General features: G+C 40.6%; 1 protein-coding gene across 3 annotated transcripts in view; it reads left to right on the forward strand.

Moving 5' to 3' along the window:
• Window positions 1–26,296, forward strand: part of PIK3R4 (phosphoinositide-3-kinase regulatory subunit 4) — an 86,384-nt gene that overhangs the window by 35,413 nt on the left and 24,675 nt on the right. For all 3 annotated transcript variants that reach the window (XM_027549069.1, XM_027549083.1, XM_027549073.1), the window contains exons 8-13: window positions 800–945; window positions 3,141–3,344; window positions 10,653–10,854; window positions 12,756–12,943; window positions 13,669–13,879; window positions 19,653–19,818. In XM_027549069.1, the coding sequence (XP_027404870.1) occupies window positions 800–945; window positions 3,141–3,344; window positions 10,653–10,854; window positions 12,756–12,943; window positions 13,669–13,879; window positions 19,653–19,818 (1,117 nt within the window). The remainder of the gene's footprint in view (window positions 1–799; window positions 946–3,140; window positions 3,345–10,652; window positions 10,855–12,755; window positions 12,944–13,668; window positions 13,880–19,652; window positions 19,819–26,296) is intronic.

A 26,296-nucleotide genomic window follows, 5' to 3' on the forward strand; every position in this document is an offset into this window, starting at 1 on the left:
GTTTTTGCTTTATTGTTGTTAAATCCAGTTAGTTTAGCTGTTTGACTTTTATCCTAAATCTTCAGTTAGTTGAAATCATTGACTTTAAGTGTCGTACAGAAAATAGTTAAAAGATGTGAAAGATACTCATTGAATTTTGTGGTTTAATCTTACATCTTAACTCTTTAACAATGGGCAGCATATGTTTTCTGCCTTTCAGTCTCAATTCATATTGCCTTGTGAATGCATTCATGAGTATTGTATTCAATACAATCAGATCTTTGTATTTAAATGAGTGTCAGTCAGGTGAGATCATTCCCTTAATCCAAACTGTGACTTGGAGGAGAAACGCCTTCGCTGTTTCCTTGCCCTCTGTGTGGTGGCTGTGCGTCCCTGAACCTCCCTTGGGTGCATTATATGGGGTCACAGTCTGCCGTGTGCTGCCGGGACTCAGGTCTCTGTCTTGTGGTTTTTAACTCAGTCTCTTGAGTGAGTATGTGTCCCCAATCTTCAGCCCTGACTACAAACATAACAGTTTGAATCCCAAGGAAAGAGGGAACTGTTTTGCTCTCTTATGGTATTGTTCATATTTATGGGTGGGAATAATATAATGTCAGTATGTTCACCTGGCTCAGTTTATGTCCCAGGACAGTCAGAGGCAACCTGATAGTAACATTTGGTATAATCCCTTTATCAATAGTGTTATAAGGTAAAAATTTGTTTATCTTAATAGTGGGAAACTCTTTATGAACATGGTATCTTGATAGTACGGACCTCTTTATGAACATGGTTTAATCCATGCCTTTTTTTTCCCTCTTAGCCCCCTTTCTGTGTCATCCCAACCTATGGATACGCTATGGTGCTGTGGGATTTATCACTGTGGTAGCTCACCAAATAAGCACAGCTGATGTCTACTGCAAACTGATGCCTTACCTTGACCCATATATTACTCAGCCAATAATACAGGTATGCATGTTCCAGCTTGGAATCAACCCTCCCTTCCAACTGTGCCCCTTTAAGAAAAAGGTTTGGAGAGTCCTATTTTTATTTAAACTTTTAAAGATTTAAATTGGACTGTAGACTTTTCACATTTCTTTTGCGGTAGTTAATGTTAATGAACAAACGCTCTGGACTATGAGAGGAGCCAGGGAGCTGGTATGCTGTCCATCATGTTGAGTGTAATGCAGCTCCGTGGCTCACCCTTTCTCCTTTCGTGTGGTGTCTGAAGCGTCTGCTGTTACGGGAAGTGTAGCAGGAATATATATTGATGGACCTGCTTTTGTATAGCTGATTCCAGCCCAAGTCCACATTGATAATAAATTGGAAGCAGGCTTTTTCCAAAATTGGTTTTTAGAGCACTCACTGGTTCTGGTTTGTTTTTTTTTTTATCTAAAGACAACTGACCCCTCTTGCTCCCTGCTCCTCCCCCACCCTTTCCTAAGCAGTGTAGCACTTGTTGATAAACTTTGGGTCTTTGGTTTGTACAAGGCAGTTATTTATCCAGCTTGTCAGTGTATATACCCTTCATTTTGCTGAATAGCCAGCTATCAAAATATTGATAGATGTTTAAATTGAATGGACTTTTGAGAGGTGATTCTAGTTGCTAAAGCATCCTAAAATACCTGTTTTTCTTTTGCAAGTTCCTATTCCTCTCTAGCTTTCTCCTACTTTTATAAGCCCAGTGTGCCTTCCCTGTGGTTGGAGAAAATGGCCTTGGATATCCTCTGCAAATAAGTGGCTATGACTGCCTTCCGTCTTTACTTTTCATAATAGAGTAATCCAACGTGGGGAATCATCATTCTTTCTTTCATAGAGTTTGTAAATTAAAATTTTCATCCTGAGAACAATTTATGTATCCTTGAAAGATAGATAATATTGCTAAAACATGACCTTTTTTGAAGTTTATTAAGGCTTTCTTAGAAGCCAGGTCTAGAGATTCCTACTGCTTTGACTGCTTATTCTATTTTGAGCCATAGAAGTTTGGCTCTTTGGAGAAGGCAATGGCAGCCCACTTCAGTACTCTTGCCTGGAAAATCCCACGGACTGAGGAGCCTGGTAGGCTGCAGTCCATGGGGTCACAAAGAGTCAGACACGACTGAGTGACTTCACTTCACTCACTCCATACTTTATCACTGGAGAAGAAAATGGCAACCTACTCCAGTATTCTTGCCTGGAGAATCCCATGGACAGGGAGCCTGGCAGGCCGTGGTCCATGGGGTCGCAGAGAGTTAGACACGACTGAAGTGACTGAACAAGCAAGCAAGTTTGGCTCTTAAACTATTAAGAAAGAAAGAAGTGTTTCTGGGATTGAAAAATTAGATTCATTTGTAATAACTTTTAGTTGTGTTTCACTAAAATAAACCTGATATTAACGTTGTTTGTTAGAAATTGCACCATTCTCCTTGTTTTTCAGAAATTGTTATTAGTGTTACTTTTTGCTTTTATCATTGTTGTATATTTTGAAAGGCCAGGTTTAGGAGCTGAGAGACTGCTTATCTATATGCTTCACAGTTCTCACTTTTCTGCAATTTGGATTAGACAAAAGATACCTTTGTATGCTGGTTTCTTTTGGCCAACTCACCAGGTAGTTAAATCTATCTAAAAAAGTCCTCTTGGTTACTGTTTAACTCCTTTTATTATAAATGCATTGACAAGGAGAATATTCTTGGGGATTAAAAATGAACAGATTTTAAGAACTCTATGGAGAGAGTAATGTTTTTTAGAAGTGGTTGAAGCTGTTGGGAAAACCTGATGACTGAAGGGTGGCCTTGTGGCTGTTGAGCATCTTCTCTGGATTAGTACCTTTTGGCTGTTAGACCTGCAAACTTCAGATACTTCATAGATCTGGAAATTCATCTGATGTTTTAAGATCTAGAAAACTTGGGGTCTAAACTTTTCTAGTCTGGACATTGGTAATATTCAAGTATGATAGACACAAATGTATACTCAGATGCTAAAAATGAATGAAGAAATACCTTCACTCTCTAAAGGTCCCTGGTGTTCTTTTTTCTTCTAAGCAAAAGTTGCAGATGTAAATATCTCCCGTTTTCTTAGAAAATGAATGCCCATGTTAACTTTACACAGGTTATATTTATTGAATTTGAAAACAGCTGTACTGTATGTTATATCTTTGGCTGATTCTTTTTATTTTTCTAATATAGATTGAAAGAAAACTTGTTCTACTCAGTGTTTTAAAAGAGCCAGTAAGTCGTTCTATATTTGATTATGCTTTGAGGTCTAAAGATATCACTAGCTTGTTCAGACATCTTCACATGCGTCAGAAGAAGCGAAACGGGTCTCTTCCTGACTGCCCTCCACCCGAGGATCCTGCCATAGCACAGCTGCTGAAGAAGTTGCTTTCACAGGTAGTATCACCTTTCCGGAATCTTACATTTAAATGCAGATTTTATAAAAACATGGAGGGATACATCTAGCATGTAAAAATATTTTTGATTAAGTTGTAGCATAGCAAATGAGTAAATAAATCTGACAGATATGCATTTGCTTTGGTATCTAAGGCATGCTGTGACGATGATAAGGCACTGGGTTGAGTTAAATAAGGAATCATGGGAGACTGTGTAAGTTTGTTTGTGGTTACTGGCTATGTACATGAGGGAAAAAGTAGATACAACCTTAGATTTAAGTAATATTCTCGATTGCATTTTATATTTCGTCAAAAATATAAAGAAATTCAGTTAGAAAAAAAAATTACAGAACACAAATGCAATAAAACTCTTGGTTTAATTCAGCTCAAAATTTAGAGTCTTCACTACATGCAAACAGCTGAAATGCTGGGACTTATAATGTGTCTTAGATTGAATAAACCAGCAGTTTAGTGCTGTATCTTGCAAATCTGTGGATCTGAATCCTTGTTAACAAATCTCGTTAGAACTAGGAATCCTTGTTATGCTTGGCATTATTTAAATCTAGACTCAGCATCCTGTTCTAGAGGGGACATGTGGATCCTAGAGAAGACAAAGTAGGAGTGTAACTCGTTAGAAATAAAGGGTACGGTTCCTGAAAAGATGTTCAGTGGGCCTTAAAGCGAATGCTTGGGGTCACTGTTAATGAGTGTCTTTAAGTCTGTGGGACATGATGTTTAAGAACATGAGTATCGGTCACTACCTTGTCTAAGAGAAAAGAAGAGAGAACACCTCTGCTGCGGAGAGAGAATCGGTCAGCTTCGGGAGATAAATCCTTTCTCACATCGATGCCTGTTACTGAATATCCGGTGCTGTCTGATGCCCAGATATCGGTTTGGGTGATTGAACTCTGCAATAGGCTTCTGTGGATGCTGGTTAATAACCCATCTTGGTTCTTTGAGGTCTAACTTTATCTGGAGACTTGAGCTGCCTCTGAAAGTCCCTTGCAACCCAGTGGTTCTGTTTCCTGTGTTTCAGAGGACTTCAATTTGATATGACTTGAATTGCCAGAGAGCTTGTTTCTTTGAGTTTTCTTTTAACCTTGGCTTGTACATTAGATGTATTTTCCAGTTTATGGAAAATTGGATATTGAATCACATCTTCCAGTTCTTTCTCCAGAGCAAGTAATTCTTATCAAAAAGATTTCCGCATGCATTAAAAACCACCCCAGTTTAGATGTTTCTTGGAGCTTGAATAGTGTAATTCTTTTGTATTTCTCTCTTCCATGCAAATCCTGTTTATTAAGTTGAAATCTTCTATGCAGAAGTTTTCTCTTCCGTGTAGGTCGTTAGTTATTTTGTGGAACCGCCTAAGCTCCTGATTGTTGCTTTTCACCTTGCCGTGGGTGTCAGTTTTCCGCTGCCACGGGTAAAGGGAGGGCAAGGGGAGGGGCAGCGTGCCTCCCTTTACCCTTGGCATAGCCCTTCTGCATCCTGCTGCTCTTCTTCCCAGCCCCAGGGCCCTGCTGCTCCCCGGCACCAGCCCCCATCACTGGGGTCCCAGTGAAAGCACTGCACTCTGACTGACTTGTATTCCTGAGTCTCAGTGCTTGAGGTCCTCACTCATCTCTCCTTCCTGTGAGTGGAAACGGGGATATGCTGTCTCTGTGAATAATCTTAGGAGACTAGTCACAGACAGTCTCAGAAGACTCCTCAGGGGCAAGGATGCTCTGCTTTAAGGGCTAGGTGCTGCTGCTGGAAAGGACAGCAGGCTAGAGTCTCCGAGGCCCTGGGCAACAGCAGCACAGCACTGGCTTCCCCAGGTTGAGAACACGCAGTGAGTCTACTTTCTGTGTTGTGTGCCTGTCCTTGAAATAGGTTTGATGAGTAGATATTGGCATCATTTCATTAGATAAGGAAACTGAGGCTCAGTGAGGGTAGTTAAGCTCCTGTGCATGCACACTTAGTGAACATTACATTTCAAAGCTAATGTTGGAACCTAAACCTGTCTTCACTCTGCATGCCTCCCCAAGTCCCCCACCCCCGCAAAGTGCCATCGTGCCTCTCAAAGTGCCCAGAGGATAAGGGACTAAAGCTGAGAGTCTTGCTGGGGTTTTATGTGGACTTAGGAAGAGGCCTCTGGGCCGCTCATCTCTTCCAGCCCTTTGTGAGTCTGTCTTTTTGGTCCCTTTGCTACTGAGTTTGTTGGGATTACTAGAAGAGGCCTGGAGCCAGAGGCGGTTTTGGAGGTGGGAACTGAGTCCTTGTCCTAATGTTAGGAATACAGAGGGGAGAAATTAGCCTCTGCAGAGTTTACCCTCCTGCAGAATTTTTTTTTTTTTTTTTGCTCGGGGTTCTTCAGTGCTCTTTTCTGTAGTACCACTTGGGGACACTTGAGATACAGTGTGACTAAAATAGGCCTTTCCAGAGCAGCCTAGTGTTGTTTCTCTGATATATTCAGAGCACCAGATAATAGACTTAAAGTACACTTCTGGAATTACCTCTGTGGGAGTTGAAATCTGCCTGTACTCCAGATTTTCAATAGGATTTCCCATCTGGAGGTAACACATGTCAGGATTATTTTAGATTGATCTCATCTATGAGAGCTCCCTGTTTTTTTCATATTCATTTAATCAGATACTAGAACAGACACTTTAACTAACATTTTAAACTTTTACATATTTTTAACTAAAAAGATTTTGACTTGGTAGTATAGATGCATGGTGTAAAATTGAAAAGCTGTATAAGAAGATATACAATAAAATGTAAGTTTTCGTCTAATCTCTGACTCCTGGCCATCCGTTTTTCTTTCTCTGTTGATTGTGAATTTTATACTGTTGGGTGCTGAATCCCTTTACACTACACAGTTGGCCCTCTATATCCACACATTCCACATCCATGAATTCAACCAACCGTGGGTCGAAAATATTAAAAAAAAAAAAAATTCCAGAAAGTTCCAAAGAGCAAAACTTGAATTTGCCTCATACTGGTAACTGTTAACATTGTATTTACAACTTTTTACATAATATTTACATTGTTTTAGATATTATAAGTAATCTAGAGGTAATTTAAAGTATATAGGAAGATGTTTGTAGGTTCCTTGCAAATACTGTGCTGCCATTTTATTTAGAGGATCAAGCATCTGTGGATTTTGTTGGGGGTCCTGAGGATGGCTATATTGTGTTGGATTTGTTCTGTAGTTAAAGTTATTTGGAGTTGGTTTGATGATGTTAAGCCTTGGTTTTGAGCTTTGTTAGAAGAGATCCAGATCAGCCTTTGGTCAGTGGCCAGCTTAGCTTGATTCCTAGGGACTTGTGAGGACATGATGTTCTCTGTGGCAGGAGGGGTCTCACTTCCGGCTGGTAGGAGCAGAGTGAGTGATCCTCAGCCTTGTCAGCTCTGGGGTTATTTGGCTTGCTGCTTTCTGTTGCCTTTTCCTGGTCCCAGGTGTTGGTGTTCATACGCATGTAGCTCAGCACTCAGTGGGAGACTGGTGGCGCCCTGACCACAGCTCTTGCTTGGCAGGGGATCTCTCTTCTTCAGGGCTCTGCCCCATTCTTGGCCGTTTGGCTTCCTGGAACTCTGATTTGTCTCTTGAATGTGGCTCTGATGAACTCTGAGTCCCCCCCACCATCGCCCTCCTCACGCCATGGCCTGGAAACTCTCCAAAGAGTAAGCTGGGACAGTCATAGGACTCACCTTTATCTGGGGGAATCAGAGCCCTGTGCTTCCTGTTTTCCAGTGTCTGAAATGTGTCATATCGTATTTTTTGTCTGGTTTTAAAGTTGTTTTAAATGAGAGGGTAAATCTTGTCCCTGTTATACATCATGGCTGGAAGCAGAAGTCTGATGAATATTAAGGGACTACACTTTTGCTGTAAACAATAGAATGGGAAAGATGAGATCTCTTCAAGAAAATTAGAGATACCAAGGAAACCGTTCATGCAAAGATGGGCTCAATAAAGGACAGAAACGGTGTGGATCTAACAGAAGCAGAAGATATTAAGAAGAGTTGGCAAGAATATACAGAAGAACAGTACAAAAAAGATCTTCGGACCCAGATAATCACGGTGTGAGATCACTAACCTGCAGGCATACATCCTGGAGTGCAGTGTTAAGTGGGCCTTAGGATGCATCACTACGAACAAATGCACTCAATATGCCAGCAGATTTGGAAAACTCAGCAGGGGCCGCAGGACTGAAAAAGGTCAATTTTCATTCCAGTCCCAAAGAAGGACATTGCCAAAGAATGCTCAAATTACCGCACAATTGCACTCATCTCACACACTAGCAAAGTAATGCTCAAAATTATCCAAGTCAGGCTTCAGTAGTACGTGAACCATGAACTTACAGATGTTCAAGTTGGATTTAGAAAAGGCAGAAGAACCAGAGATCAAATTACCAACCTCTGATGAATCATCGAAAAAGCAAGAGAATTCCAGAAAAACATCTGCTTCATTGATTATGCCAAAGCCTTTGACTGTGTAGATCACAACAAACTGTGGAAAATTCTTCAAGAGATGGGAATATCAGACCACCCTCCATGCCTCCTGAGAACTCTGTATGCAGGTCAGGAAGAAACAGAACTGGACATGGAACAACAGACTGGTTCCAAATGGGGAAAGAAGTATGTCAAGGCTGTATATTGTCCCCCTGCTTATTTAACTTATATGCAGAGTACATCATGAGAATTGCTAGGCTGGATGAAGCACAAGCTAGAATCAAGATTGCCGGGAGAAATATCAATAACCTCAGATATGCAGATGACACCACCCTTATGGCAGAAAGTGAAGAACTAAAGAGCCTCTTGATGAAAGTGAAAGAGGAGCATGAAAAAGCTGGCTTAAAGCTTAACATTCAGAAAACTAAGATCATGGCATCTGCTCCCATCACTTCATGGCACATAGAAGGGGAAACAATGGAAACAGTGAGACTTTATTTTCTTGGGCTCCAGAATCACTGAAGATGGTGACTGCAGCTACGAAATTAAAGGACGCTTGCTCCTTGGAAGAAAAGCTATGACCAACCTAGACAGCCTATTAAAAAGCAGAGACATTATTTTGCCAACAAAAGTCCGTCTCATCAAAGCTATGGTTTTTCCAGTAGTCATGTATTGATGTGAGAGTTGGACTATAAAGAAAGCTGAGCGCTGAAGAATTGATGCTTTTGAACTGTGGTGTTGGAGAAGACTTGAAAGTCCCTGGGACTGCAGGGAGATCCAACCAGTCCATCTTAAAGGAAATCAGTCCTGAATATTCATTGGAAGGACTGATGCTGAGGCTGAAACTCCAGTACTTTGGCCACCTGATGCGAAGAACTGACTCATTGGAAAAGACCCTGATGCTGGGAAAGATTGAAGGCAAGAGAAGGGGACGACAGAGGATGAGATGGTTGGATGACATCACCAACGCAATGGACATGAGTTTGAGTATGCTTCGGGAGTTGGTGGTAGGACGGGGAAGCCTGGTGTTCATGGGTTCGCAAAGAATCAGACACGAGTGAGCAACTGAACTGAGCTAATTGTCCTTGTCAGGGTTTTTTCTTTGTTTTTTGATGATGCATTCCTAACATTTTTTTAATTGAGATATAGTTCATAGTGAAATTTAGTGTTTAAAAGCACACAGTTCAGTGGTTTTTAGTGTATTCACAAAGTTGTGAAACCATCACCACTAATTCTAGAACATTTTCTAGAATATGTGAAGTCCCTTAGTTGTGTCTGACTCTGTGGGACCCCATGGACTGTATGTAGCTTGCCAATCTCCCCCATCCATGGGAGTCTCCAGGCAAGAATACTGGAGTGGGTAGCCATTCCGTTCTCCAGGGGATCTTCCTGACCCAGGGATCAAACCCAGGTCTCCCGCATTGCAGGCTGACACTTTATCTTCTGAGCCACCAGGGAAGCCCCTGGAACATTTTCATCAGCCTGAAAAGAATGTCCTTTTCCATCAGCAGTCATTCCCTATTTGCTTCTCCCTCTGGCAGCCACTCAGTCTGCTTTGTGTTTCTGTGAATTTGCCTGTCTTGGATATTTCATGTAAATGAGATCACACAGTATGTGACTTTTGTGACTGGCTGCTTTTGCTCAGCAGAATATGTTTAGAGCTCCATGGTTGGGGAGTCTCTGCACTCAACCTTCTTTCTGGCCTTCCCTTGTGTGGATTGAAGCAGAGCCATCCTTTCCTATGAGCTGAAATGTAGGCTAAAAAAAGAGAAGAACTGTTAGCTGTGTCATTGTCTAGGTAGATTTTAGGAGAAATGTAAATAAATCAATTTCAGGTTAATATTGGAAAAAATTTGTCAAGGATATTGTACAAGTATTATACTTTAATGTTATTTTATTTCATTATTTCTTAGCTTTTTGACTTTCTAGAGTTGATTTTCCTCTTGTGCCAGTGGATTGTGACTATTACTTTAAGCTCCAGTTTTAGAGGGATTTTAGATTGAGGCCTTAGGGAATTGTCATTTTATTAATTTTTTCATTTGCGTAGTAAAAACATTCTACAGGAGTTCTTGGAGGTGGGAAAGTTAAGAAAATGCAGAACTGCTCCAAGTACCAGAATGTTTACTTTGCACATTGAATTCATTATTTAAATTAAGTAGTATTCATTAGCTGTCAGTTTGAAGTGTTTTGTCTTACGTGGATTAATTTACTAAAATTTTATAATCGTCTTATAAGATGGGTACTAGTAATTACCCTCATAGGTAAACAGAGGTCCAGAGAAAGTGGGTGGCTTGCTCACGGCCATACAGATTGTAAGTAATGCGGCTGGAATTTGAACCACAGCGGCCTGACTCTAGTCTTCCTGTTACCTTAGGATGCCAGTGTGTTGCTTACACTTGCCTGTCGGTCCATGAGGCGTGTGTTGAGAATGCTCAGAATGCGTTATGCATCACAGAGTGCCTTCCCAGCAGTGTCCCACCACACAGTCCACCACATCTAGGGACAAAGTCCAAGTACACGCTTTCTTCTGCTTCCTGCACTTGCAGAAGTTATACATCACAGGTCTACCAGGCACTGTAGTAAGTTCTTTGGAGATTTCAAAGGTGAATTGTATTTGAATGTTGCCTGTTAGAAAGAATGTTAAGATATAAATCATGATACAGAGTAGAAAATGCCCGGTAGAGGGAGAGTGTCCTCCGAGATCAGAGCACTGTTGTTCTGTAGTGAGAATTCCCTTTCCTCTTGCCTTTGCTTGCTTCATTTTACTGTTCTCACTCTTAAATTTTAAATTGAGTGGTCTGACCCTTCAGTTGTGAGTCATTTTGAGGCCTATTATTACTTGCAAAATAACCTAGGTTTTATTTGTTTTTAGGGAATGACAGAGGAAGAGGAAGACAAGCTTTTGGCTCTGAAAGACTTCATGATGAAATCTAACAAGGCAAAGGCCAATATAGTGGATCAGAGTCATCTCCATGATAGTAGTCAGAAAGGTGTAATTGATTTGGCAGCCTTAGGTATAACTGGGAGACAAGTTGATCTTGTTAAAACCAAACAGGAACCAGATGACAAGCGAGGTTAGTATATTTCTGTGTGTGTGTGTTAGCTTGTTATTACTAGTTATTTCATAAGTTTTTAGTAGTAAAACTAAGAAGTCACATTTCTCACATATAGAACTTTCAAATACAGTGAGTGAATGACTCCATTTATATTTAATAGCAAGAAGACTTGGGAGAGGAAAAGTGGAGAAGTGGACATACAGTTAAGAAATTAAGTAACTTTCCAAATTCATGGATTTGTACATGTGGAGTCAGAATTCAATCCAAAGTCTGACTCCAAAGCCTAGTTGCCTCTGCGGCAGTATATGATTGAAGGCAAAATTCTATTTTTTAATCCTTTAAGCACCAACCCAAGGTCAATAGTCTATGTAAAAAGAGGGTAAAGTTTCCTATCTTGTTACTAGTGGGTAACGGCCAGTGAATTGAATAGTCTTGCAAAGGAGAGATGCATTCATGATTTGAAAGTAAAAGTGTTAGTCGTACCGTCGTGTCTGACTCTCTGATCCCATGGACTGTAGCCCACCAGGCTCCTCTGTACATGGAATTTTCATGATTTTAAGTCTTGAGATTTAAACCTGTTGGCTCTTGTGATATTGATGTTGATTGTGTGAGGGTTTTAAAATCTCATGCATTCTTCCCTTTAACCTTTTTTGGAGATATACTGACTTCTAAGTACATGCCTTTTAAAATCCTTATATTCCAGCATCGGGCTTTCCCTGTGGCTGGGTGGTAAAAAATCCACCTGCTATGCAGGAGACACAGGTTTGATCCTTGGGTTGGGAAGATCCCCTGGAGAAGGAAATGGCAACCCACTTCAGTGTTCTTGCCTGGAAAATCCCATGGACAGAGGAGCCTGGTGGGCTACAGTCCATGTGGCTGCAAAGAGTCGGACACAATTTACAACCTAACAACAACATTCTAGTATCAGCTTTTGAGGGCAGCTGATGAATTACTTTAAAAAAAGAAAAGACCTCTAACTGTTGAACTTGGAATAAAGTATTTGCAACTTAACTATTAACGGTTTACAGCAGCGGTCCCCAACCTTTTTGGCACCAGTGGCTGACAGTTTTTCCACGGGTGAGGGATGAGGTTGGTTTCCGTTTCACTGGCTATTCACATTTTGCTGTGCAGCCTGGTTCCTATCCATCCATGACCTGGGGGTGGGGACCCCTGACTTATAGACATAAAATGTTAAGCATTTATACCATTCATAAGAAAAACCACAAGCTCCCGAAAGAAAAATAGTGAAGGATTTGAACATACAAGTTATAGAATAGAGATACACATTTAAAAGGTAAACAGTGAAATGAATGCAAATAGAAATGAGATGCCATTCTCTGCCTTTGTGATTAGTGAAGACTGATGATGCTTGTCAGCAAGCGGCAGGGAATGGGCATTTTCACTAAATTCATTGTTTTTGAGCTTATAAATTGAACATATTATTAATACTATTATTTTTTACTATTTGACTTATATTTTCAGTTCTGGAAATTTCTCATAGAAACGCTGACAGACATGTGAAGGAATATGCATAAGAATGCAAATGACTTTTTATTTTTTCTTTTCTTCACCCCGTGTAACTGATTCTGGATATAGAGAGGTCATATTTATCAGTGTAGTCAGGACATTTGAAAAAGTTATATTTTTGTTGGTTCTTCAGATAAAGTGGTTCCTTGAAATTGAGCTAGCCTTGGACAACTAGGAAGCAGTTAGGTCTGATTACTAACACTACTGAAAGTGCATCTGTCCATCTGTCCTAGAGATGAAATGAGAGCTAACATGTTTATGCGTGAATATAAATAAATCGGCCCTCATGAAGTCCATGTTGTCCCCCTTCCTCCAGCCCACACACGCAGAGTAATAAAAGCACGGATTTGTCATAGATGCTTCCTTCAGATTATTCTGATCTTTTTTCATAGCTAGAAAACATGTTAAACAAGACTCAAATGTCAATGAAGAGTGGAAAAGCATGTTTGGCTCTCTGGAGCCACCAAGCATGCAGCAGGCCCTGCCTAAAGGGAGTGATCAGGAGGTGGTGCCGGCTGGGAAGCCGCCTCGTTCCGAGTCCTCCGCTGCTGTCTGCGTCCCTTTGTCGACTTCTCCACAGGTATTGTCATCCCGGCAGTAGTGCGCTTTTTGTCTGTGGATCTCGTTCTACTGTTTGGATGTTTAAAGGCTGTGTACTGTAGTGGAAAAATCAATACAGTGACTTGTCTTTTAGGAAGGATGTTTTTCTTTCCAGAAGAGGTTTATTTTCATAGCCAAAGAGAAATCTAGTATTGAAAGCACCAAATAAGGTGATCTGAAACTGGGGTGAGGTCGTCATTATGAACTATGATTCTACTCATAGGCTGCAGTGAACCTTTAAAATCTTCTTTTATTCTTCATTTAATATAGCATAGTTACATCTGTAAGATAGCAAAAATACTTCTATTAAGAAAAGTCCCAGGTTTACTCTGTGTGAGAAATGTCATGATTTGGATATATTTGAAGTAAGTTTTTAATTTGCAGTAATTCTTCCCTAGGCAATATATTTTAATTGAATGAACTGATAAAATTCTCTTTCTTTTTTTCAGTTAAATTAATGAATATTTTTGTTTAATGTTATTCCTACACTGATAATTTTTTTTAAATATGGAGATTTGGAATTAGTGGTTAAACTTTATCTTAATTAGGTTTTCACTGAAAAATATGTCCCTGTATTTAGATGGATTTAAAAACTGGTACATAACTAAGGACAAAAGTCTGGTGTAATAAGTAGAACATGGGTACATTTTAATCATCAAACATACTGTACTTATGACACAGATACTTATTCTTTTGGTTTTGCAGATTCCAGAAGTGACAAATGTCCAAAATAGAAAACCAACAATACAGGTTTTAAGTAGTACAATTTTACCGTCCACTTACCAGATCCGGATCACAACGTGTAAAACTGAGCTTCAGCAGCTCATACAACAGAAACGGGAGCAGTGCAATGCCGAGAGGATAGCTAAGCAGATGATGGAAAACGCTGAGTGGGAGAGTAAACCCCCCCCACCGGGTAAGTGTGCCATTGACGGGCAGTGGTATTCCAGCCTGGGTGCCAGGGCCTGCAATCCAGTGGAAGAAACTGGTACCAGTTACTGGCAGAGGAAGTGATCACAAAGCTGTCACTTTGAAAGCCCACGATACCTAATGTTTTTGCCAGGTGGTCCAGTGGCTGAGACTCCACGCGTCCAGTGCAGGGAAGCCAGGTTTGATCCCTGGTCGGGGAACCAGATCCTGCATACTGCACCTGAGACCTGGTGCAACCTAAATACATACATACATATATATATATATATAATATATATATATATATATATATATATATATATATATAAAAGCCCACAGGAAGAACCAAGAAGTGAGAAATCCCAACTCATTATTCGTGGAATTGGGATCTTGGCTCTGGCAGTGCCTTTTAGGCCTGTTACCTACTGTTTTATCCTGTCTGTGGTGCATGTTCCCCATTCATAGTGCTGGGTTTTACCTGCCTGCTTAGTGTCGTGCCACTTTCTCACTAAATGTCAGACCTCCTCAAGTAAACTCTGGCTTTCAATTTCTGAAGGGTTTAATAGCTATGAATTTTCTTTAAAAAATAGGTAGAAACATTTGAAAAATAATGAATGCTTTAAAAATAAATCAAAATCACCTATAACCAACCATCACTCAGCAATTGTCAACATTAAGATTTTTGGGAAAACACTTCTGTATTCTGAGAAAATTTAAAGAAACTTGAGATATTTTAGATGGAAACTGTGCCTCAGCTGTGTTAACAGACATGCCCAGTGTTATGTGATGGAGCTCATCTCTGATATTGGATTGGCAGATTTTTAAAAACGTTTTTAATGAATTTCTGTATAGTTTTAATAATAAAAATGTATCTTAAAAACTGAGACGAAATATATGCTTGTGGATTAGTCAGTTCAGTCGCTCAGTCATTTCCAGCTCTTTGCAATGCCATGGACCACAGCACGCCAGGCCTCCCTGTCCATCACCTACTCCGGGAGCTTACCCAAACTCATGTCCATAGAGTCAGTGGTGCCATCCAACCGTCTCATCCTCTGTCGTCCCCTTCTCCCCCTGCCTTCAATCTTTCCCAGCATCAGGGTCTTTTCAAATGAGTCAGTTCTTTGCATCAAGTGGTCAAAATATTGGGTAGAGATTGAAAAACCACATGAGTTCCCACAGGCTTCCGTTGTGAATGTAGGAAAAATGCCAGTGGAGACCAATGATTTAAAGATTTCAGAAATATTATTAAGTGGTCTGTGTAGTCACATAAATTTTTTTTTAAGAAAATAAATACCCTGGAATGTTTGTTTCTATAATACAGTTCAATATGGTTTATCAGCCCTGCTTTAAAAACAAAAACTGTTGATCACGCTCTGTCTATTTTATTATAGAATCTGTCTTTATAAGTCGCATTTTATACCTAAGTGCAGCTATACGTTTTATTCAGTAATCCCAGAAAAGGTATCAGATTTTGTGGTTCATGAAATGTACAATGACTGTTGGACTTTTGATTTTTTCCTTTCCACACTTGAGTGGTTTTGTGAAATTGATTTTCTCTTGGGGGAAATGTTCAACCTAGCCTGTTCTATTGTCTAGACTTCATGGCAGAGTGTTTTTTAGTATTCTCAAATCTAGCATATCCTCCCTGGAAATCACATTCAGCTGTTCTTTCCACACATGTGACCTAGAGATGCAAGGGGAACGGTATTTTGGTTGAATATACCGGGTTTGGCAATGGTCTTGGTTTCAGGTTTGTTTCTTGGTAAAAGAAATAAGTTGATTTTAAGATAACGTTACTTAGCAGGCATAGATCCTTCAGTATAGCTTTTTAAAAAAATTATTTTAATTGGAGGATGATTGCTTTACATTACTGTATTGACTTCTGGGTGCAAAAAGATATGACACTGAAATATGAACTCCCCAGGTTGGTAGGTGCCCAATATGCTACTGGAGAAGAGCGAAGAAATAACTCCAGAAGGAATTAAGAGGCTAAGCCAAAGCAGAAACAGCTCCCAGTTGTGGATATGACTGGTGATGAAACTGAAGTATGGTGCTGTAAAGAACAACATTGCATAGGAACCTGGAATGTCAGGTCCATGAATCAGGGTAAATTGGAAGTGGTCAAACAGGAGATGGCAAGAGTGAACATCAATATTCTAGGAATCAGAGAACTAAGATGGACTGGAATGAGTGAATTTAACTCAGATGACCAGTATATCTACTACTATGGGCAAGAATCCCTTAGAAGAAATGGAGTGGCTATCAGTCAACAAAAGAGTCCAAATGCAGTAATTGAGTACAGTCTCAAAAACGACAGAATGATCTCTATTCGTTTCCACAGCAAACCATTCAATATCACGGTAATCCAAGTCTGTTCCCCAACACTAACACCAAAGAAACTGAAGTTGAATGGTTCTCTGAAGATCTACAAGACCTTCTAGAACTAACACCCAAAAAAGATGTCCTTTTCATTATAGGGGACTGAAATGCAAAAGTAGGAAGTTAAGAGATACCTAGAGTAACAGGCAGGTTTGGCTTTGGAATACAAAATGAAGCAGAGCAAAGACTTAACAGTTTTGCCAAGAGAACGCCCTGGTCATAGCAAACACCCCCTTCCAACAACACAAGAGCTGACTCTGCACATGGACATCACCAGATGGTCAATACCAAAATCAGATTGATTATATTCCTCACAGTTGATGATGGAGAAGCTCTATACTGTCAACAAAAATGACCAGGAGCTGACTGTGGCTCAGATCATGAACTCCTTATTGCAAAATTCAGACTTAAATTGAATAAAATAGGGAAAACCCTAGGGCATTCAGGAATGACCTAAATCAAACCCCTTATGGTTATACAGTGGAAGTGACAAATAGATTCAAGGGATTAGATCTGATAGAGCGCCTGAAGAACTCTGGACAGAGGTTTGTGACATTGTACAGAAGGCAGTGAAGAAAACCATCCCCAAGAAAAAGAAATGCAAAAAGACAAAATGTCTGTCTGAGGAGGCCTTACCAATAGCTGAGAAAAGAAGAGAAGCAAAAGGCAAAGGAAGAAAGGAAAGATATATCCACCTGAATGCAGAGTTCCAGCAAATAGCACGGAAAGATAGGAAAGCCTTCCTCAGTGATCAGTGCAAAGAAATACAGGAAAAACCATAGACTGGGAAAGACGAGAGATCTCTTCAAGAAATTTAGAGATACCAAGGGAACATTTCATGCAAAGGTGGGCAGATATAAGGACTGAAACAGTATGAACCTAGCAGAAGCAGAAGATATTAAGAAGAGGTGGCAAGAATACACAGAAGAACTGGACAGAAAAGATCTTAACGACCCAGATGACCACGATGGTGTGATCACTCACCTAGAGCCAGACATCTTGGAATGTGAAGTCAAGTGGGCCTTAGGAAGCATCACTATGAACAAAGCTAATGGAGATGGTGGAATTCCAGTTGAGATGTTTCAAATCCTGAAAGATGATGCTGTGAAAGTGCTGCACTCAATATCCCAACACATTTGGAAAACTCAGCAGTGGCCACAGGACTGGAAAAGGTCAGTTTTCATTCCATTCCCAAAGAAAGGCATTGCCAAAGAATGTTCAAACTACAGTTGCACTCATTTCACATACTTTGAGCAAAGTAATGCTCAAAATTCTCCAAGCTAGGCTTCAACAGTATGTGAACTGAGAACTTCCAGATGTTCAAATTTGATTTAGAAAAGGCAGAGGAACCAGAAATCATATTACCAGCATCCATTGGATCATCAAAAAAGTAAGAGAGTTCCAGAAAAACATCCACTTTTGCTTCATTGACTATGCTAAAGCCTTTGACTATGTGGATCATAACAAAGTGGAAAATTCTTCAAGAGATGGGAATACCAGATGATCTTATCTGCCTTCTGAGAAATCTGTGTGCAGCTTAAGGAGAAACAGAACCAGACATGGAACAACAGACCAGTTCCAAATTGGGAAAGGAATATGTTAAGCCTGTATATTGTCACCCTGCTTATTTAGCTTATATGCAGAGTACATCATACGAAATGCCAGACTGGATGAAGCACAAGCTGAAATCAAGATTGCCAAGAGAAATCAATAACCTCAGATAAGGAGATGATACCACTCTTATGGCAGTAAGCAAAGAGCTGCTAAAGAGCTGCTTGATGTAGGTAAAAGAGCAAAGTGGAAAAAGCTGTTTTAAAACTCAACATTCAGAAAACTAAGATCATGGCATCCGGTCCCATCACTTCATGGCAAATAGATGGGGAAACAATGACATACTTTATTTTCTTTTCTTGGGTGACTGCAGCCATGAAATTAAAAGACGCTTGCTCCTTGGAAGAAAAGCTATGCCAAACACAGATAGTGTGTTAGAAAAGTAGGGACATTACCTTGCCAACAGAGGTCCATCTAGTTAAAGCTTTGGTTTTTCCAGTAGTCATGTATGGATGTGAGAGTGGGACCATAAAGAAGGCTGAACGCTGAAACATTGATGCTTTTGAGCTGTGGTGTTGGAAAGGACTCTTGAGAGTCCCTTGGACTGCAAGGAGATCAAACCTGTCAATCCTAAAGAAGATCAATCCCGAATATTCATTGGAAGAACTGATGCTGATGCTAAAGCTGAAGCTCCTATACTTTGGTCACCTGATGCAAAGAGCTGACTCATTAGAAAAGACCTTGATGCTGGGAAAGATTGAAGGCAGGAGGAGAAGGGGACAACAGAGGATGAGATAGTTGGATGACATCACTGACTCAATGGACATGAGTTTTTGCAAGCTCTGGGAGATGGTGATGGACAGGGAGGCCTGGCGTGCTGCAGTCCATGGTGTCGCAGAGTTGAACATGATTGAGCAAGTGAACAATATATGTATGTCCCCTCTCTTCTGAACCTCCCTCCTACCTTCCATCCCATCCCACACCCTAGGTTTTTTAAAAAATTGATTAATATTAAATATTATTAAATGTTATGCCCAAATATAAAGTTTTTTTTTAATCAAACATTGAAGATTGTTATATGCAAAGACCTATGCTGGATATTGTGAATGATACAGGATGGATAAAACATAGTCTCTGGCCTCAGGGACTTTGTTGTTTACTAGAGGATATTAATTATTTATGAAAAGAATATACACGAGCAGAGTGTATAGATGTCATAAGGTACTAGAAAATCCTTGGGTATTCTGAGCCTAATTTATAATCCTGTTTATACCAATCTGTTGATGTCATAGAATATATGATTGCAGGCAGAGAAGAAGTCCACATTTGGGTTTTACTGTGGACCTGGGGCAGTGTTAGACGCTTTATATCTCATTTACCCATACAGTCATTGTGTGGGTTGAGTAATTTCCCCCTCATTTTACGTTTGTGGGAATTGAAACCTTAGTACCCCAAGGTCACACTGTGGTGTGATAGATCTGGGTCTTTGAGGCTTTTGGAGTGGGCTCTCTCCCTAGTGCCCCATTTCTCTACATCAAGGTAGTCATTACCTCTTGCCGTTGAGCAAGTAGTTGGGGTTTTTCCTGGTAGCAGATGGCTAGTGTGCCCTCTTAGATGCTGGAGAAGGCCCTAGGGCAGTCTTTCTAAGGCTGTTTGAAAGGATATCTTCCTCCATAGGCGATAATATCTGACGTGGTCCAGTAGGCCACTCAGTATTGACTAGCTCTTGGGACCCTTTGTTTAGTTCTTATGAACTGTTCTCCTGTTGGCTGTTGATGCTTGTAGCTGGGTGTAAAGGGAAGATTGTATCTGTAAACTGAAACTTAAGACATGCTCCTGGTTTTCCTCAGGGTGGCGGCCTAAGGGGCTACTTGTGGCACATCTTCACGAACATAAGTCTGCTGTGAATCGGATTAGAGTCTCTGACGAGCATTCACTGTTTGCCACGTGTTCAAATGATGGCACAGTGAAAATCTGGAACAGTCAGAAGATGGAGGGGAAGACCACCACCACCAGGTAACCTGCACCTAGGCGGAGAGGCCACCCCCCGACCCAGTCACTGAGTGCTCACTCGGTGACAGGTACTGTTTTAGGTACCAGGAATACAGTGGTGATAAATAGACACAAATACATGTTCTGGGAAACTTAACGTCAGTGGGAGGCGACAGACAATAAACATTGTGTAAGTAAGTAAAACAGGTTGTGTTTTTGGATGGTAAGAAATTTTATTGGAAAAAATGATAGCAGAAAAAGAGGGGTAGAGGGTGAGTGGGTGGGGTAGACTAGAGTTTAAAGAAATTGGCTAGAGACTTCTTCACGGAGAAGGTATCCTTTAAAGAAGCCCCTGACAAAGATGAGAGAAAATGCCACGGATGTCCTGGGAAAGAGCCTTCTCTGCAGAGGAAACATGGGCCTCAGAGACAGAAGAATGTTTGGCATGTTCGGGGAAGAACAGGAAGGTCTGTGTGAGGGAGAAGGAAGTCAGAGGGCCTGAGTTCACAGGGCCTTGCAGGCTGTCGTGAGGGGCTTAGCCTCTGAGTGAGGTGGGGGGGCCTTTGGATGGTTCTGCATGGTGGAGAGACATGATCTGAGTCAAACTTCAACAGAATTACTCTGGCTCTTGTGTTGAGAATAGACTGAGGAGGTGCAGGGTAGAAGGATTAGGAGGCTTTTTCTGTAACTGAGCGAGATGGGGGACATAGTGGGAAATGATCAGATTCTGGGTATGTTTTAATGCTGGCGTCAACAAGATTTGCTGAATGGGTTAGATGGAGTGTGAGCAACAGAGAAAGTAGGAAATGATAAGAGTGCCCAGTCAAGAGAGACATAATTATTAGTTGAAATCTTGAAGACTCTTCACATATGCACGATGAGGTTATGATAAATGGGGGAGATATTTTAGATTTGTACAACTTTGTAGTTGTGTGCCTAATTTGGTCTGGATCCGAAAAGAAAGCTATTAGAAATCAAAATTGAATCTCTGTACATGAAAAGATGTGGGGAACCTTTGGTACTTTTCTCATTATCAGTTCATTGACCATGCTGTTTTTCAGTCAGTTAAGTTGTGTCCAGCTCTTTGCAACCCCACGGACTGCAACACACCAGGCTCTTCTGTCCCCAGTCTCCTGGAGTTTGCTCAAGTTTATGACCATTGAGTCATTGATGTCTAATCATTGACCACTGACCATTTGACCAGTAACCACAAAATGGTCAACAAAATATCTTTGATAAACTAATTAATAAGTTTACTCCTTACCGACCTGATATGATTTTATTCTGTTAATTCTGCTCTAATCTTTGCAGCACGCTTAGTTATTTTTCATGTTCATTCACTCTTGGCATTGCGTTGGTCAGAACATAAGTTGAAAACCAGTAAAAGAATCTTGGCTCCATGAGGCAATTTTTTTGGTCAATATTTAAATGAAATTTTCAAACCTTGAGAGAGGTTTTCCAGTGAACACACATGCTTGTGGCAAGACTCTAAATACTTAACAATTTTACTTTATTTGCTGTGTCGTATAATTATCCATCTTCCTATCAATTCATCTTTTAAAAATGTATTTCAGAGCGAGTCACAGATATCAGAACATTTCTCCCAAAAATTTCAGCCATGTATATTGCTAATATTTGTTTATAGTTCTCCCTTTCTTCTTGGGCATAAAGTTTGTATGCTGTGAAGCACACAGATCTTAACCATTCCAAAAGATCCAGCAAATACACAAACTTGTGCAACTTAAAAACCACTCTCAAGATACAGAACATAACTAGAATGTTCCCTCATGTTCCTTTGCATAAAATGCCTGCCTCCTCCCTGCCTACAGCCATTCTTTTGATTTTCCCCCACCATTATTAGCATTTTGATTAATGTTCTAAAAATCTCTGATAACTATTTTCCAAATGGTTCTTTGTTATTATCATCATTAGTTGTATTCATTTTTGCTTTTATTAGTAGGGTAAGTTTAATTGGTTTGAGTAAGCCTCTCAAGTAAAAACTTGGAATCATCCATTAACTTTGCAGAAACCTCTTGTTAATTCCAGATGCTTTTTATCACAGAGCCATGCCTTTGTCCCCGTGTCATATTTTAGGCAGTGGTAAACCAGAAAATGTGGCAGTTCAGCTGGCAGTAACTGTAGTCTTTGGAACGTTTGTATGATGTTTAGGAGAATGGGTGTCCTCTGGACACGGGGGCTTTCTTGTCTGTAAGAGCAGACTGTAAGCCTTAGCTTGGAGATGCTTCATTCCAGGTCCAGGGAGAGAAAGAGGGCGAGGGAATAGGAAGTGTTACCCTCATCATGTGCCTTTGTGAGCTGATGAGGGAGAAGGAGGCCTTCAAAGCGGTGCTGTGTTTCTTAGGCGGTCTCACTAGTACCTTCTGACTGCCTGGGTATTTCCCTCATGCAGTATGTTGGCTGACCACCCCATTGCAGCTCTGACTTTCTCCTTGAATTGCATCGGTGATTTAGGCCATCTGGATCTTAGCTCTGCTGTTTGCTTCTTTCTTATTTCAGTTAAACTTTTAGTTTTTCCTTTGTGGACTAATTCTTGAAAAATTGCTGTGTTTTTTTTTTTTTTTTTTTTTAACTTTTACATAGATTTTTAAAATTTAACCCTTTGTAGTATTCTAAACTGTATTTTCCATATATGCTCTTTGTGCTTCCCCATTTTTGGCTCATTTAGCTTCTCGATTTTAGGAAACACTGATGTATTTGGTACTTGCCAAATTTGATGGTAAAACATCTAAGTATAGTGTTATTCCAATGAAGAGTAGTGCAAGAAATTATCAGTGTTAGGATTACATAGTTTAGAGTCTGAGATAGTATTAGAAGTTGAAGTTTTTGAGTGATATGGCTACCCTGAAGTAAAGGGTTAACCTGAGGCCTGAACTTTACAAAATTGAATTTTGGGGATAGGAAGAGAGCAGTCAGAAAAGAAGAGAGAAGAAACCATTTAAGTTATGTCATACTGCAACAGAAGGGAGCGTTTAAGAAAGAGATTTATCAGATCAGATCAGATCAGTTGCTCATTCGTGTCCGACTCTTTGCAACCCCATGAATCACAGCATGCCAGGCCTCCCTGTCCATCACCAACTCCCGGAGTTCACTCAGACTCATGTCCATCGAGTCAGTGATGCCATCCAGCCATCTCATCCTCTGTCGTCCCCTTCTACTCCTGCCCCCAATCCCTCCCAGCATCAGAGTCTTTTCCAATGAGTCAACTCTTCGCATGAGGTGGCCAAAGTACTGGAGTTTCAGCTTTAGCATCATTCCTTCCAAAGAAATCCCAGGGCTGATCTCCTTCAGAATGGACTGGTTGGATCTCCTTGCAGTCCAAGGGACTCTCAAGAGTCTTCTCCAACACCACAGTTCAAAAGCATCAATTCTTCGGCGCTCAGCCTTCTTCACAGTCTAACTCTCACACCCATACATGACCACAGGAAAAACCATAGCCTTGACTAGACGGACCTTTGTTGGCAAAGTAATGTCTGTGCTTTTGAATATGCTATCTAGATTTATCAGCAGCTCTCAAATGCAGTAAAAGTGCCAAGTGGCATGAAAGCCTAGTAAAACAATTGGGTGTTCTCACACAGTGACCTTTGGTGAGTATAGTTCATACATCCATCATCCATGGAAAGCTTTGGACTTTATGTATCACAAGCCTTTATGATGAACATATTCTAAGAAGAAGAAAGATTTAATTCAGATACTTAGTTTTGAGGCTGTTCAGATTGGCTTTTATTTTCCCCTAACATTTTTATTTATTTTTAATCAAAGGATAATTGCTTTACAGTATTGTTTTGATTTCGGCCACACATCAACATGAATCAGCCATAGGTACATATACAGCTCCCTCTTGAGTCTCCCTCCCACCCCTCACCCCATCCCACTCCTGTAGGTTGTCACAGAGCCCCAGTGTGAGTTCCCTGAGTCATCCAGCAAACTCCCGCTGGCTCTCTGTGTACACATGGTCGGGCATCTGTTTCCCTGTTCTCCCTCCATTCATCCCACCCACCCCTTGCTGAGTCCGCACACACATCTCTTCTCTAATCTCCATCTCAGCTGCTGCCCTGCAGGTAGGTTCTTCAGTACCGTCTTTCCAGAGTCCACATATGTGTTAGTATGAGATACTTGTTTCTCTCTTTCTGACTCACTTCACTCTGTATAATAGGCTCTGTGTTCATCCACCTCATTAGAACTGACTCAGATGTGTTCCTTTTTATGGCTGAGCAATAGTCCATTGTGTATATATATACCAAAGCTGGCTTTATCCATTCATCTGTTGGTGGACATCCAGGTTGCTTCCACGTCCCAGCTGTTGTATCCATGCTGCAGTGAGCACTCGGGTACATGTGTCTTTCGGTTATGGTTTTCTCAGGGTATATGCCCAGTAGTCGGATTGTTGAGTCGTAGGTGGTTTTATTCCTGGTATTTTAAGGAATCTCCAGGCTGTTCTCCATTGTGGCTGTACCAGTTTACATTCCCACCAACAAAGCAAGAGGGCCCATTTCCTTCACACCCTTTCCAGCATTTATTGTTTGTAGATTTTTTGATGATGGCCATTCTGACCCATGTGAGGTGATACCTCACTGTAGTTTGATTTGCATTTCTCTGATAGTGAGCAGTGCTGATCATCTTTTTATGTGTTTATTAGCCATCTGTTTGTCTTCTTTGGAGAAATGTCTGTTTAGGTCTTTTTCCCACTCTTTGATTGGGTTGTTTGCTTTTATAGTATTGAGTTGCATGAGTGGCTTGTATATTTTGGAAATTAATTCTTTGTTAGTTGTTTCACTTGTTTATTGTTTCCTCCCATTCTGAGCGTTGTCTTTTCTTGCCTTCTTTTTAATTATAAAAAACTGGGAGCAAACTAAAGATGCAGCAGAAGGAGAGAAACTGGATAAGTAAGTGATTATTGTGGTAATAAAGTGATTGCTGTAGAAATACATTTTTTTGGTATGGACTATATTGATACAGTCTGTGAAAATACAGTTTTGAGAAGTTGGTTTAAGAACTCATGTAGGATTTCTGTTTTTAGAAAGACAGAGTAAGAATTTTCAAAATTATTTTCCTCAAAAACAATGAGAACACTGGCAAAAACTGTCAAAATCAACTTTTTCAGGATTCTAGAAATTAAAGTCCTTCATCAATCTGAAAATTGTTGTTTGAGAAAAACGGCTGACTCTCAGAACAGCAAGCCATGGATGTGAGCCCTGATTTCATCCCCCACTACTTCCAAGCTGTACAGTGGCTTTGGAAAACTTAACAGTAACCGTGAAAACCAACAGCTTAGTAGCCCCTGGAGGGGTCATTAAAGGCTTTGAACTCCTCCAAGGCCCCGTTTCCAGAGAATTATCACCATTTGACCAGCTTGCTGTAAACCGCCACGATCAGGGCCTGTCCTGTCTTCATTTGAGCTGTTACTTTGTTCTTTGAGGAAAAACTCTACCCATGGAGCATTTGTTGAAATTATTGATGGGATTTGTTTAACATTGCAGCTGCCTGAGGTGGCAGTCCCAGTTGTAGCTAAGAAGAGGCTCACGAAAAACTTTAAAGCAAGCGTGTGATATCAGTAGGGGGCTTTTGAAAAGTTTGGATGTGTGCATGGGTGTCTATAAGACCACATGCACTTGCAGGGTTGTGTATAAGCCCAAGAAAGAACTCTGGAGGCTGCAGGTTCTCAGCTGTGGCTGACCTTGAGTCTCTGTGTGAGCAGGAGATGAAGGATGAGGCCGAGCTGTAAACTGCTTTGTTGAGGGTGTGCCACAGCTAGCACGGAGAGCCTCACAAGGGCTGGACCTCGCATCAGTTCATGAGATGTAAGGAATGTCATTGTTATTTAGTCACTAAGTTGTATCTGACTTTTGCAACCCCATGGACTGTAGCCCGCCAGGCTCCTTTGTCCATGGAATTTGCCAAGCAAGAATACTGGAGGGGGTTGCCATTTCCTTCTCCAGGACATCGTCCCAACCCAGGGATCGAACCCATTTCTTCTGCATTGGCAGGCAGATTCTTTAATGACCCCAGGAAAGTCATTAGCTGATCATTAATTTAACTGACGCGAGAGTTCAGTGGCCACGCATGAGAAATAAAGACTTTGTAGGATTGGTCTCTAGGCAAGTCACTAAACAAGCAGTGACAACATTGGTATCTTATTTCCAAAGTCAATACATACCAGTTAAAATGTCTAGTTTTGGACAAAAGTTAAAAGTCAGGCAAAGAAATAGAGAAGTATGTCCTATATACAGGAAGAAATGCAGGCAATAGAAACAGTACCTCACTAATCCAAGAAATTGGACTTTTTAGACAATGACTTTAAATTAGTGATTAAAAATATGTTCAAAAAATTAGAAGAAATTATGTCTAAAGGATTAAAAGGAAATTATGAGAAAAATGTCTCAACAAATAGACAATGTCAATAAAGGGATAGAAATGATAAACAGAAATCCTGGCATTCTGAAGTATAATAACAGAAATGAAGAGTTCAGGGCTGAACAGCAGA

This window comes from Bos indicus x Bos taurus, chromosome 1, assembly GCF_003369695.1.
Source record: "Bos indicus x Bos taurus breed Angus x Brahman F1 hybrid chromosome 1, Bos_hybrid_MaternalHap_v2.0, whole genome shotgun sequence".
NCBI lineage: Eukaryota > Metazoa > Chordata > Mammalia > Artiodactyla > Bovidae > Bos > Bos indicus x Bos taurus.